The following is a 15,457-nucleotide window of genomic DNA, read 5'->3' on the forward strand; positions in this document are numbered from 1 at the left end:
ACATGTTTGAAATGTTATAAAAGCAAGCTCTGCTGGAACCTAGGGAGTAAGGATGGGACAACCAGCAGCCATGGGAGCAGTAGGGGTGGCTGCAGTGACAGGAACAGGAGATAATAAGAAACGGAACCAAGATGGTGGCAATGGGTGGGGAAAAAGGAGAGAGCTAAACAAACATTTAGGAAGCAAAGGAAAGAAGGACATGGATGGTGAAAGAGAAGGAGGCTTCTGGAGTGAGTCCAACATTTCTTGTCTGGATGGCTGGGTAGCCAGGGGTGCTATTAATCAAAACAGAGGAGGGCAGGGATGGGGGGCTGGAAGAAATGATGCAGAGCTGTTTTGAATACGTTGAGTTTGACTTGAGAAGGCTGCAGAACTCCCCGATGGAGCAGTCCTGTGGGCAACTGGAAATGCTTCATACAGGCAGGACCTGAAATCATGGGTGACCTGGGGAAGATCAAGATTTAAGTGAGATGGCAAGAGGGGCCAGAGAAGGATATTGAGAAGGAGTCCTCAAAGAGATAGGACAAAATACCCAGAAAGTGCTGTGTTATGAGAGACAAGAGTAGCATTTCTTTTTTTTTTTTTCCATAAATTTTATTGGGGAATATTGGGAACAGTGTGTTTCTCCAGGGCCCATCAGCTCCAAGTTGTTGTCCCTCAATCTAGTTGTGGAGGGTGCAGCTCAGCTCCAAGTCCAGTTGCTGTTTTCAATCTTTAATTGCAGGGTGCACAGCCCACTATCCCATGTGGGATTTGAACCGGCAACCTTGCTGTTAAGAACTCATGCTCTAACCACCTGAGCCATCTGGCCACCCAAGAGTAGCATTTCAATCCAGGGAGCAGTCAGCACCACTGGTGACCCGAAGAGATAAGCCAGACCACAGCTAAACAATACTGTCAGTTTGATTGATTTAATTAACTTAGTGTTTTGAGTATAAGACAGCAAGAAACATCTGAGGGTGGGGTTGTAAGCTCAAGTGCATCATGTACATGAGACTAGCAGGGCAAAGGAGGGAATAGTGGGGACTATGGTAAACTAAGATGCATACGCCCAAGTGAAGCAGGCAGCCGTCACTCAGCTCTGATGGATTGTTGCCAAGCAGGAATGTTGGCACGGTCATCAAAGCATCTAAATGTTCGAGAAAAGTCAGAAATTTGGATTTTTATATAAGATCTCACAATTCTTTATGTTAGCAACAATTTCAAAAACGTTTATACTCTACGAGGGCTGAATCAAACACATCTTCAAGATGCTAGTTTGCAATCTCTGCCTTACTCAATGTCCTTAGTTTGGTGGGACTGAGCCAGTTGCAGCAGGTTGGGAAGTACCTGGGTCAGGAGGAAGTGGGGACAGCAAGTGTAGACCACTCCTTCAAGAAGTTGAGAGGAAAGGAAGGGAAAGGAAAGCGGGAGAGCTTGGAAGGCAGGCAGGTTCAGGGGAGAGCATTTTAGGCTAGGAAGAGCTGTTGTTCATAGGCTGGCGAAAGAGGGTGGTTGATGAAATAAGGATCCAGCAGAAGGGAATGAATGGGGCTAGAGATTAAGCTGGAGGTAGGAGTCCTTTGTTCAAAGATGGAATGCAACAGTAATAAAGAATAGAGGGATTAGGAGGGAGGAAATTGATGGATTTCATGTCTGGAGGCCTGTATTTTCTTGGCGAAGTGAGGTAGGAGATGGTTCCAGAGGCTTGAAGAGAGGAGCGAAGGTTAGACATGGGAAAGGGTGCTGACAAGGGTGAGTGGAAGATGGCCACACTTCTGAAACCTACTAGAGTAGAAACCCTCCATTGGCACAGCTGGGTGGTTTTCTGCAGCAGGGCTCGTGATCCTGGGTGCTGGAGTTGGCGGTGAAGGGATTAGCGCCTATTAACTTTCCAGGCCCCGTGTCATGTGTCACGTGTCTTATTCTCCTTATCTGGTTTATTCCTCCCAATAGCCATGTTCACTCAGGCTTCACTCATGAGTTAGTGGCAATTTTGAGATTCATACCAATAGCTAGCTAGATTGAAAACACCCTGCCTCCACTGTTCCAGTGTACCCCACTGTACAGTACCCTGTAGCCCCAGGACACACCTGCAGAGATGAAGACTGGGCCAGTGAACTCTTGTTTGGGCACTGGCTGGCTGGTTTTATTGGGAAGTCAAGGAGTACAAGTGGAAGGTGTGATGAAAGAGGAGTTGAAATTGTTGACCGTTGGGAGTCCATGAGGAAATCAGTGAGGGCCAAAGTGGATGACGAACTGAGGGACGGAGGAGATTTGGAGGAAGGGAAGACTTGGTGAAGCCCAGGAGACAGTCAGGGAGACATTGAACCAGGGCAGGACCATGGGGTCGGTGAGGAGGGAATGTATTCTTGGAAACTTTCAGTATGCGGGTGGAGGTGAGAGGAAGAGGGCACATGAGGTGATGCCAGGGTGTCCAGCCTGTGCAGTTGGGTGGACAATTCTGTCTTCAACCAAGACATTTGATGTCATGTCAAACCTCTTTCTCTTGCTCACCATGCTGTCGACACACTGAGCAGCACACTCCCAGCTCGGGGTCTTGGGAACACTGGAGCAGTCTTATTCCAGATACGCGTATGTACAAGTGGCTCCTTGCCATCTTTCATGTCACAATTCAAATACGCCCTCCTCAGAGGGGCCTTTCTTGATCATGTTATCTAATTTAGCTCCCTGGTGATTTTATTTTTCAGAACACTTATCACTACCTGAAATAATTGTTTGTGGATTTGTTTACTTGTTTATTGTCTGTCTCTGCCACTAGAACAGATGTTTAAGAGAGCAAGGACATATGGGCCTTCTTCATAGCTTTGTTTTGTAGCACCTGGAACATAGCAGGCACCCATTCAAATTGAGAGAAAGAGAGAGAGAGAAAGGAAGGAAGGAAAGATGGAAGGAAGGAAGGAAGGAAGGAAGGAAGGAAGGAAGGAAGGAAGGAAAGAAGGAAGAAGAAAACAGGAGAAGCATGTTGGGAGGGGTACACGTTCAGTATCGGAATGCTAACTTTTGAGGTACCTGAGACACACCTATGAGGCAACGTGCAGTGGGCAGTTGGAAAGCAGACTCGGAGCTCAGGAACAGGCTGTCATCGTGCCTATGAAGAAGGTGGGCCTGCGTGTCACGCTGCTGCGAGTACGTCCTTTCACACAGCTGCCTATCCCGTCAAGGTCAATGTTGGAAATTGGTTTGGGGCCCAATGGGAAAGGAGTCCCTCTGGGATTTGCTATGCTGAAGTTGGGTCAGAGTTTTTCTCATTTCTATTCTACTCCCCATCCTTGCTGCTGCCCCGGCGCTGGCCATTTTCCATCCTTCATTGTCAGCTACAAGACCCTGGAGTTTGGATGTGGGCTAAATCCTTTCGTCTCTGTTCTCTCAAAGAATATCTCACCCACCTCCAACGCACAGAGGCTTGAATTCAGCTTCACCCAGAAGCTGGCTTTGGTTTTACTGAATTAGGAAATACCTTTTCCTTGCCCTTGGCTCCATTTCAGTTGGCCTTGCAGCCCTCTGCCCCTCACGGGGCACTCAGAGGACCATACTCTCCTCCTTTTGCAGGGTCTCCAGCTGCTGAGCAGCTACAGGACATCCTGGGGGAGGAAGATGAGGCTCCCAACCCCACCCTCTTCACAGAGATGGACACTCTACAGCACGATGGAGACCAGATGGAGTGGAAGGAGTCGGCCAGGTGAGCAGAGCCCCTGTGGGAAGTAGAGGGGGGCCTCCCACTGTGGTCTGCTCAGGATCCAGGCTGGGCTGGGCCTCCTGGTGGGAAGACCACCAACCAATGACACCTTGCATTCTGAGTTCCGCCAGGGACCTTCCTGGGCCCTAAAGAGCTTCCCATCTGCCTTCCTTGGTATCCAGAACTGGGTCAGGCACTAAGGAGCAAACAGAAACTTAGGGCTTTGTCTTTATCCTCAAGGAAATTAAAATCCAAGTGGGAAGGTAGAACAGACACCCATGAGACATTAGAGAATAATACCAGGCCTATATTTTCTCATGTCAAATGGTTTAAACTAAATGCTGTATTAGTAATAGAAAGGGAAGCACCAAACCGGCTGGGCTGGGGCCCAGGGGGCCACTGAAGAAAAGGGCCTTGGTGGAGTTTGGGGCAGGACAGGCCGAGCAGAGCTATGGAGGCGGGTGTGGGGAGCGGCACTAGAAGGAAGAGGAGAGACAGAAGGCTGGAGGGAGCCGCGGGGTGAAGTCACAGGAGCCGAGAGAGGATCAGGATAAGTAGTGCTGGCGAGACCCCAGTGCCTGGGACAGAGTGACCTTTGAACTGAACCGGACTGGTCAGCAGTGCTAAATGCTGCCAAGAGCGCAGGGAGGAGGAGGAAGGATCTGATAGGAGGGGCTGGTGAGAGGCGGAGGAGGACCCTGGGAAGGAAGTGGAGACTCTGCAAGACAGATCACACCAGTGTTTCTCAGCCTCTTCTGTATTAGCATCCCCTACCCCGAGAAAATTTTAGTTTAAGCTCACTTTATTAAATTAGAATTTATTGCTAATGAGAGACATGAAATACTTCTGAGAAATAAGATTTCATCAGGTAAGGCTGAGCTTTGAAGTGCCACAAAACATTGTAATATCCAAAACTTTTTTGCTCCCCCAAGAACCAATTTTTACCCCATTGGGGCTGATATTGCCCGGTTGAGAATGCATGGACCAGCTGTGCCCAGGACTGGCTCTGCCAGGGGGCCACCATGACGCCCACAGCCTGGCAGCTGCCCCCAACCATGGCCTGGGTTCTTCCCTCCCCCACCAACCTCACTCACCTGGGTAGTTGTTCTGCAGAGTGAAGAGGGGCAGGTTTCAACATCCCCAAGCTCCCCTCCCCACCCCACCCCCCATCCCCACTCTGTCCTGGAAGAAAGGCCGTTGGGTGAACTAGCCAATCTGTGCAGGCCTCAGGGAAGGAATGAATTGCTGGCCTCATGGCTGGGCTCAGGCCCCGTCTGGAAGCCACTGAGCCTTCTCATCGGCCCGTTCAGTGAGCCCTTACGATGTGCGAAACAATTCCCAGGCTCATCTCACTCAGGCTGCACAATGACCCTGAGAAGGTGGGAACTATTATATTATCTCCATTTTACAGATGAGGATACTGAGGTTCAGGGGGCAAATAGCTTGTAAGGGTCAGAACATGCCGGTAGCCAAGTCTGGACTCTAGCCCAGGCCTGTCTCACTCCCCAACTTGAGGGCTTCTGCACTTTGTCATGCTTTCCCCATTTTCTTGGCCACCTCTCTCCCCTTCCTCCAACTTCCAGAGACTCTGTATTTTATTTCCACGGGAGGACATAAGTCTGGAGGCAATTCCACTGGGGGAGGAGATAAATGGGAACAGCCGCAGAGCCTAGGACATCTATCCAGGGCTGACAAGAGAGGGGAGGACATTTCAAATGACCATGGCCCAGTCTGGGCTGTTGCGGATTAATTCCTCTGAGGGGCTAGTGCGTCTCTGGATAAGTGCATTTTTCTGTCCAAAGGTTCAAATAGAGAGAAGGAAAGTTGAGAAGGGCCTTCTCAGAGGCCCAATAGGGAAAGGGTGCTTTCTCCCCACCATGGGCAAGGTCTGCATCCAGAACCCCTGGTAATAAATGCCAGAACCAGACCCTCCAAGAGGGCCTCTCACGTACACCCACAGAGCCCTTTCTGAGAGCCTCAGGGCCCTCAGAGACCTGATTGGCTGTCCCCATAGATAAAATCCCCACTTTCTAGTCTCCCTGAGTGTGGATCCATAGAGCCTTTCCCACTACAGACCCTGCCACAAAACTGATCAGCTATAGATGATGACGTTTCTAGAAGGAGGCTCCTCCTGAAATATGAAGGGGACTGACTGTTACCATCTGCAAGCTGGTGGGTTTTCCCACAAGGCAGCCTTTCTGAGGACAGCATCTGAGGAGGCCCTGGGAGGGCCATAGTATAACCTGAGTGGAGCTCAAACCAACAGTGAGAGGAAAGTGGTGACTGGAAGAAGTTAACATGGTTGAACCCCAGTCCAGGCAGAGCTGAGAGAGGAGTAGCTTGAGGGACAACCTGGGTGTGGAAGCAGTGAGGAGAGGAGCTGGGGCCTCCCTACCACGTCTCCTTTCTCTACCCCAGGCTCCTTTATTCTCTCCAGCTGACCCCATCTGGTTTCCAGCTAACTGTTGGAGGTATGACCAGTGAACCTCTAGAGAGGTCAGAGGGAGGGTTTGACTGTTGGCCAACAAGTCCACCTTGGCCTAGGAAGGTGTGCTGAGGGCTCCTTCAGGCACACTGGAACCGTAGAGGTGCTTGGGGCCAGGCCGGTTTGGGGCCTGTCACCCCCACAAAAGAATGGGAAGCATTTCCCTCAGCTGACAGGCTGTGGGATCTCCTCAGGTTAATCAGCGGTCTCAGAAGTTTCCAGAATTCAAGAATAAGCAAATCCTAGAGGGTTCTGGGCTTCCTTGGAGTAACAGGAGAAAATGGTGGGGAGGGGGGCCAACACCTCACACAGACACTCAAGCCGGGTGGTGGGGGTGGGGCTGGGGGGGTTGCAGGACTATACCCACATCAAAGAGAACGGGGGAGGAGACCCTTTAATAAAAGTATTATATTTGCTGCAGGAGTGTTTGCTTTATTGAGCTAGGAGATTAACAGAGTGAAAATCTCAAATCCGTGAGGAATTTTCCCGGCAGTGCTTTGTGGAGAGTTATTAGTTTGGGGGATGTTTTGGGCCCTTGGAGAAGGAGTTACCCCGAGACGGATTTAAAGGGCTTTCTGAGCTGCTCAGAGCCTTGGCCCTCTGTGCACAATGGGACTGTGTGTAAGCGTCATTTCTAATGTGATCAATGCTGGTAGGTCAGGCCGTTAATAAGATAGATTTTTATTAACTGTGTCTTTGGCTTTCCCGGGAGGGAAATGCAGCTGACCTCAGATACTGACCTTGCCTGAAGGGAGGGCTGGGTCAGGTGGGTGGGGGCCAGCGACTCCCTCGCTGCCAGCAAACAATTCGCCCAGAATTCCGTCCTCTCTCAAGTCCAAGTTGGCCCAGGGACAAGGACAGGGAGGGAAGGAGAATGACCTGAGCTGGAACCTGCCCAAATGTGGGGGGCCCTTTGGGGTTACTCGAAAATATCCAGAGCTTAGAGCCTTCCAAGAGCTCTGAAATTTCAAATCCAAGCTGCCTCTGATCTCAAGTCAAGAAAAGACCAAAAGCATGAACTTGCCAGAAGGTTCTTATGAGACACATACACTCTGAGAACATTCCTGCCGTGACCAGGGATGGACAGAAAGAGAGGCAGGAGAAGTGGGTCGGCTTAGTTGGGTTAAAACATATCCGGGCATTTTCAAAAGCCCTGAACTGTTCTCAGCACACAGGTGGGGATGCTTTCTCACTCTACACGGGACCAAAGGGAAAGCCTGAACTTTGTCTCCACCCTGAAACTGTTCCCACTTAAGCGCTTATAGATTGCCCTCCTCGCATTGTTTCTGCTTTTAGTCTGGGGCAGAACGCACCTCTAGCCCTCTGTTCTCACTGCTCACCTGGGCTCACCCTTTTGGGGCCAGAGCTGACCACTACTATGTATAAAGCAGAGCAGGAAGCTGAGAGCTCTTAGCACAGAAGTCAACAAACCTCACTCATTCATTCAGCTAACATTTACTAAGGGTTTCCTATCTGTAAGCCCTGGGCCAGGTGCTGGAGATACAAAAATAAACACAACTGCCATCCTTGTTCTCAGTCTCATGGGACACAGAAGTGAATAACAGGGCATTTGGTGATGGGGTGTTCTGAAGGGACAGTGTAGTGACACCTAACAGGACCAGAGGGGCCAAGGAAGAAGTCCAGGGAGAAGAGGTGTTCATACTGAGACCTGAGGATGGTCAAAGTTAGTCAGGAGAGGGGACAGAAGGGGGAAGAGGCCCCGGAACAGGGGACACAGACACAAAGGAAGAGGCAGAAATTCCCTGTGGCTGGACTGTAGAGCGAGGGGCGGGAGTGGCAGGTCCTGCGCTGGCCGTGCTGTGGAGTGTGAACTCGATGCTGAGGGCTTCAGCGGGCCAGTGAGGGGCTTGGGGGTAGGAGAAGGACAGGACTGTCTGCTGGAGAGATCACTCTGGCTTCAGTGTAGAGAACGGAGAATGTACAGAAGGAGACAAGACTGGGTCGGTTAGGAGGCTGGTCCAGGTGAGAGATGACAAGACCCTGAACCAAGATGCTGGCAGTGGGACTAGAGAGAGGGGTGGGTTTGAGACCTATTTTTTGAGTATATATACATATATATATATAGAGAGAGAGATTAAATATATATGTGTATATATATTTCTTTTAAACATACTTTATTTTTTAGAGCAGTTTTAGATTCACAGCAAAACTGAGCAGAAGGTACAGAGTTCCCGTGTGCCCCCGCCCCTGCACACACAGCCTTCCCCATTATCAACACCCCCATCAGAGGGTTACGTTTGCTACTATTGATGAACCTACACGGACACACATAATCACCCAAAGCCCATAGTTTATGTTAGGGCTCACCCTTGGTGTTGTATGGGTTTGGAGAAATATATAATGACATGTATCCACCGTTATACTATAGAGAATAGTTTTACTGCCTTAAAAATCCTCTGTGCTCCATCATTCCTCTCTCCTCCCTAATCCCTGGTAACCACTGACTTTTTATTGAATCTGAGATGTATCTTAACAGGTAGAACTGACAGGCCGTCGTAACAGACGGCATGAAGGGGAGAAGGAGCATCAGGGAGACGCCCAGGTTTCCAGCTTGAGCAAGTGGTAACTCATGGTAGCAGTTTAGGAAGCACAAGAGGCGTCGCAAGGTTTGGTTGCGTTGGGAATTTTGTTTTGTTTTCTTTGGGGGAGGTTGATGATGAGTTCCATTTTGGACACGTTATGCTTGAGGACACTCCAAGGGGAGGTGTCCAGCAGGCGCCATGCAGACATAGAGACCTGGAGTTCGGCTTCCAGGTGGACATCAAACCCACAGGAAACGACATGGTTGTGCCTGAGATCTGCAGAGTGGGGAGAGCGCCCAGGACACAGCCCCTGGGAACACGCATAAGGAATGGGCAGAGGGAGCGGAACCCTCCATGGAGACAGAGCTGGAACAGCCACAGAGAGAGGGGAGCGAGAGGAAACCAGGGCAGGGAGACATTAAGAGAGAGGGAGGGGCCCCAAGTGGGGGAAGAACTGGACAGTATCACAGGATGGAGACACCCGAGCAGTCTTGGGGGAGGGTGGGGGCAGAGGGTGGAGAAGAGAGTCAGAAGGGTGAATGTGGGTTCAGTCGGACAGTTCTTTCAAGATGCTCATTTGTGGAGGGCAGAAGTTAAAGAAGACTCTCAAGGGGAACATGAGGTCACAGAGGTCTTTGTGTTTTGTTTTTAAGGATGAAAAAGATCTGAGCGTATTGAAGGCTGACGGAAAGGAACCAGATGAAAGAGAATAGTTTAAAAATGCAAGAAGCAGAGAAGGGCTGTTGGATGGAGGGTGCAGAGCCCTGTCACAGGTTGGGGGGCTCCTAGCAGAGTTGAGAAAGTTCTGGGCTGGTGATTTCCAGACTGGTCTCTTGTTGAAGGATAGAGGAGCGTGGGAGAGTTGACTGCAGGAATTGCAGATTGCCAGGAGGTCCTGAGGCAGGTAAGCCTCAGGTTTTAAGGTTGTTTGACTTTGGTTTGATGCTTATCTATTTGTCATTATCAAGCAACTTTCACATCCAATATCTAATCCCGCGCCCTCCAGTAGTCAAACACTGACCTGATGCTTATGCTGGGCAAGTGGGAAAAAGTGATTTTATATGAATCAGAACCTGGATCAAGTCGCAGAGAGAAGTGGGCAAGGTCCCCCCAGGCCTCAGAAGCCAGTGTTCTCACCTTTGACCTGTGTGAACACAGAATGGGGTCTGTGCTAGGGGGCGTTCCTTCCCCGGGGACTTAGTGATCACTTATAGTTAGCACAGCTTAGGGAGGGGCTTCATGAGACCTAGCCGACCAAGAGGGACCACCTTCCAAGGGCCTGCAGTCAGGTTGGGGAAGCACCAGTCCACAGCCAAGGGGACCGAGCCATCACACAGTGGACCCGGGGTGGTAAGATGGCATTAGCTGGCCAGTGAGTATGATGGGAAGGCCAGTTAAGTGAGCAGAGAAGGCAGGGCCTCTCCATGACTGGCTGGCAGCTTCTCCATGACAGGCTGACCTGGAGGCTGGTCAGCCGGAGGAACTACACCCACAACAGAGGGCATCCTCGGACAGTTCCCACATTTGCAGTTCTCAGGAGGGGAGAAACCCCACCATCAGACTACCTTGCATGCCGGAAAATTCAGGTCTGTGATGTGACTCTGATGTGATTCAAGATGAAATTACATAGCTTTCCTAGATAATGGGGAAAAACTCACATTCATATTACTTTTAAGAAATGAATCTGTTAGAGTCATCAAATTTATTACCAACAGGCCTTAGGCAGAAAAGGAAACACCATGTCGTGATACTCTGTAACTAATACATGGATGTCAAGTCTCAGGGTGATGGGTGGTGGCGTAGGGATGGGACAGTTACAGAGCAAAGTCAGTGGGGCCACATCGATAGAGCATTCCTGCAGTGTGGGTGTGTACTCACAACTTTTAGGTAAGCTTAACTTCATTTAAGAAACAAATTCACACAAATATAAGTCTTAAAACAAATGTTTAGAGGCAACGTAACCCTGACGTTAAAGGTTGCATTCTATAGCAGATTGTATATTTTTAAAAATCTTTAAAATGAGGGAGATCTTTGCAAATTAACCAGGACACAATGTAACGATAACGATATGCAAAATAAGTACAGAAAAGACCTTCACGCCAATCACAATGTTTATCTGTAGTCTCCAGATTTTGCTTTTCACATAATGGCCCACTCCTTGTTTTGTCTCCTCAAAGACCTATGTCTTTTTTTAAAAAAGCACTGATGTCGGATTCTTAGGCCCCTGAGATTCTGGGGTTCAGCCTGGATGTTGAGATTTGCTGAAAGCTCCCAGATGATCCTAAAGCAGCTTAGGTTGAGAGCCGCTGGTCCATAAGCCATCCAGGGCAGGGCCAGTGGGGCTTATCATTTAAGTCTCCATCTGAGGGTGGAACTAGAATTCAGGTCTCTCAGTTTTCAGTCCTTTCCAGATCCTTCTTTAAACAGCACCTCCCTTTTCTTCTCACATCCCGTGGTTTGAGCATTGGAAAGCCCTGGTTGTACCTGGTAGCTCGCTCCACACACTTTCTACCACTCTTGGTATTAACTGAACAGCAACTTCCTCTAATATCTGTGACCGAGTTACTAGTCACCGAAAAGGCCTCCCCTCTGGACCCCCTATGTGTGACAGAGAACTGCTTTCTGTGACATGTGACTCTTCGAGGTGCTGTTTAGCTCCTTCCCAGCTGGGAGAAGGGTGCCTGTGCTCGCCCCTGGCCCAGACAAAATCCCTGAGAGTCCTTTTCCAGCCCGGAGATTTTCTTCCACTTGACCTGCTTTGCCAATTCTAATTCCCCACTTTTTGAAGCCAACCGTGGCACGAAGGTGACTTTGCAGAGTTGCTTGGGATTGCACATTAACCGGTTTATCAGGCTTCCAAGAGTTGAAACCTGGCTTTGGTCAGAGGCTTTTTAAAGAGCCCATTCCTTTACTCATTCTGAAAAGTGGTTAAAAACATTTTATTATGGAAAATTCAAATTTATGCAAAAGTAGTAGGTAGTAGAATGAACCCCCCATGAACCCATCACCCAGCGTCAATGGTTTCTGGCTACCTCATGGCCAGACTGTACCTCTCGCCCCGCCCACTGCCCCAGACCCACACACTGGGTCATGCTGACACCAATCCCAGACACCGTATCATTCCATCCGTAAATATTTCCATATGTGTCTCTAAAAGATAAGGCCTCTTTCTTTTTCATTTTTTTTTTCATTGTGGTAAAACACATTTACCATAAAATTTACCATCTTAACTATTTTAAGTGTATTTTTAGTGGAATTAAATACATTCATCATTTAGTGCAACCATCACCACCATCCATCTCTATAGCTTTCTTCATCTTATAAAACTGAATCTCTCTACCCATTAAACAGTAACTCCCCATTCCCCCCTCCCTCCAACCCTGGGAAACCACCATTCTACTTTCTATCTTTATGATTTTAACAACTCTAAATGCCTCATGTAAGTGGAATCATACAGTATTTGTCTTTCATGACTGGCTTATTTCACTTTGCCTAATGTCATCAAGGTTCATTCATGTCATAGGATATATCAGAACTTCCTTTATTTTTGAGGCTCAATAATATTCCACCGTATGTACAGACCACATTTTGCTTATCCATCCATTAGTGGACACTTGGTTTGTGTCCACATTTTTAGCTACTGTGAATAATGTTGCTATGACCGTGGATATGCAAATATATCTTCAACACCCTGTTTTCAATTCTCGTGGGTAAAGGCCTCTTTCTTTTTATCACAACCACAAGAGCACTGTCACATTTTTTAAAAAGTGACAGTAACTTCTTATTTTTGTGGAATTATCCAGACAGTGCCCATAGTTCCCAGATCATCTGATAGTTTTAAAATATAATTGGTCCACACATTGCATTTGGGAGATATGTCTCTTAAGTCATTTTTAAGCTGCAGGTTCCTCCTTTATTTTTCCTTTGTAGTTGTTGTAAAAGAAATTGCGTTATTTGCCCTGTACTGTTTTCTACATTCTGCATTTTGTTCCTTGTGTCTGTCCTTGTGTGGCATTTAACCTGTTCCTCTGCCCCTGTATTTCCTCTAAAGTGATAGTTGGGTCCAGGCTTATCTGAGTCCAGTGTGACTTTTTCACAAGACTATTTCATTGGTGGGAGCATCTTCTTCCATCAGGAGACAGCTTGCGCCCGGCTGAGTTTTGTGTGTACGTCTGTGCAGTTGCTAGACTATGCTGATCACTGCTGAGATCATTCTCAGTATTTTCAAACACACTCAAACCCACCACGGTCGAGCTCTCTTTTCCCCAGTCATTTCTGCATAGCCAGACTTCACCCAAAATCATCAGTGAGGCCTTGCTACCCTCACGGAGGACGGAACAAGCATTTCATGAGGGCAGCTCTGGGCAGGGGCCATGTGGGACACCAGATGAGAAACTGTCCCTCTCCTCCAGAAGCTTGACGTCTGTTTGGGGGGGCAGGTACAAATGCTCCTTGATTTACCATGGGGCTAAGTCCCGAGAAACCCCTCGTAAGTTGAAAATATTGTAAGTTGGAAATACATTTACTACACCTAACCTACTGAACAGAGGAGCTTAGCCTAGCCTACCTTAAACGCTCTCAGAACACACATTAGCCTATAGTTGGGCAGTTAGCTTGAATTTTGTCTCAAGAATAACTGCCTTCCTCTTCTTGTCACCAGGAGCAGCAGACACAGATGGGCATTTTGTAGACATGATGGATGCAAAAACACAATATCCCCTAAATGCTGGCATTTTGTAGACGTGATGGATGCAAAAACACAATATCCCCTAAATGCTGGCATTTTGTAGACGTGATGGATGCAAAAACACAATATCCCCTAAATGCTGGCAACACAGTACATGGTAGAGTATCAGTTGTTTACCCTGGTGATTGATCGCACGGCTCCCTAGAAGCCATGGCTCGTGGCAGCTGCCCAGCATCGTGACAGTATCATACTGCATATCGCTAGCCTTGGAAAAGATCAAAGCTCAGAAAGTATGGTTCCTCTTGAGTGCCCATCTCTTTCACACCATCGTAAAGTAACAACGTTGTTAAGTCTAATCATCATAAGTCAGGGACCATCTGTATATACCGAACCGCCAGGAAACATAATTGACTGCAATTCATTGTTATTTTAGCCTCTGAGCCCCAGAAGTCAGGACTTTTACCTAGAACAGTCTGTAGCAGAGTTGCCTGGGTTCCACCCGGATATTCTGATGTAAGTTGGTCTATGAGATGACCTAGACTTACAGATTTTAAAAGCATTTTAGGTGTTTTTATGTGCAACCAACTTTCAGAATCATCATCCCAGGATAGTTGTTCTCAAAGTGTGGACCCTGGATCAGCAGCGTCACGTCACCTGGGAGCTGTTAGGAATGTCCGAATTCTTGGCACTCCCTCCCCTCCACCCCAGACCTATGAAATCAGAAACTCTGGGGTGGCGCCCTGTAATCTGTATTTCCACAAGCCTTCCAGGGGGTACGGATGCTTGCTTAACACCTGTCCTAGGTGTTTGTTACAGGAGAAATCAGCAGGATAACTGAGAGAAGCTTGTAGAGGAAGTGGCACTCTTGTTGGGGAATGGAGAAAGAAAGGGTCAGATCTGGAAAACAGAGAAGAAACAGGACGTTCTACTGTATAGACCCATGACCCTTTAAGGTGGCCACCAGTATCAGCATGCCTGGGAGCTTGTGGGGACAGGGTCCCAGAGAGCAGTTTCCAGGCTCTCGGCCTCACGTGGAAAGGTGCTGGCTTGGTTATTAGATGGCTATCAGCTGTAATCAGATGACCATCCGCTGTGGCTTGGTGGCCATCAGCTATAACCAGTTAGCCATTAGCCACTAATCTAACTGCCATGGCTATACTAGGGGGTTGGTTGGTTGGTTGGTTGGTTGGTTGGTTGGTTGGGGGAGAAGCGGATGGCATATTGCGGCTAGCAAGTGGGGTTAGCAAGTGTGGATGGAGGATTGTGGATCATGTGGATCCTACTTCCTGTGTCTCACCTGGCTGCCAGCAAGACTGGGGTTCAGGAAGAACCCTCGTTGGGGTACTGGTGGATGTTTGCTTTTGTGTCTCGACCAGCCACCAGCAAGAATATAGTGGTATGACTCCCCTATCTATGGCTCTGTTGGTTTTTCTTTTTGGCCTCACCATATCCTGCGTTCTTGTGCGGGGAGCAGGAGCAGAGACCCTGCATGACAGAGCTCGTGAGCAAAGCAGAATCTTGGACCCCATCCCAGATCTGCTGAGTCAGAATCTGCATTTTAACAAGATGCCCAGGTGATTTGTATGCACATTAAATTCTGACACGCACTGGTGTAGAGTATGCACTCCAGTCATAAAATCAGAGAAACGAAAGCGTAGCATGGCCATGCTAAGAAGGAGGCTCTGGAGACCTGGTTTCGCTCTTTCAGCGGGTGTTCTTAGGCCCTTCTAAGGGAAAGAGGCCATGTCCCCTCTTATAGAAGGAGAATGGGATCCATGTGCACAGAGCGACTTGCCTGCATTGGTATCCCAAACAGGTCCAACTATCCCTAGTCACACAGTTCTGTATTATTACAGAACAAGGGCTGTCAAACCTCAAGGCCCCATCACATAACCTGGGAGTTTCCATGGCCAGGCCACTCTCCTGATGGGGCAACCATCCAGGCATCAGTATTTTTTAAATCTCCTATTATTATTATAATAATAGGGAGCCGAAGCTGAAAACCACTGCTGCAGGCCTTGGGTCCCCCATGTTTCCATGTTCCACTCAAGGTGAAAGTGGGC

At 48.5% G+C, this 15,457-nt stretch overlaps 1 protein-coding gene across 6 annotated transcripts in view; it reads left to right on the top strand.

Moving 5' to 3' along the window:
- The window catches only part of SLC4A5 (solute carrier family 4 member 5), an 84,896-nt gene that overhangs the window by 20,150 nt on the left and 49,289 nt on the right, over positions 1–15,457 (top strand). For all 6 annotated transcript variants that reach the window (XM_074332193.2, XM_074332192.2, XM_074332194.2 and 3 more), the window contains one exon: positions 3,553–3,682. In XM_074332193.2, the coding sequence (XP_074188294.2) occupies positions 3,553–3,682 (130 nt within the window). The remainder of the gene's footprint in view (positions 1–3,552; positions 3,683–15,457) is intronic.

Source organism: Rhinolophus sinicus, chromosome 2, assembly GCF_057876585.1.
Source record: "Rhinolophus sinicus isolate RSI-liver-muscle chromosome 2, RSI-T2T, whole genome shotgun sequence".
NCBI classification, from domain to species: Eukaryota; Metazoa; Chordata; class Mammalia; order Chiroptera; family Rhinolophidae; genus Rhinolophus; species Rhinolophus sinicus.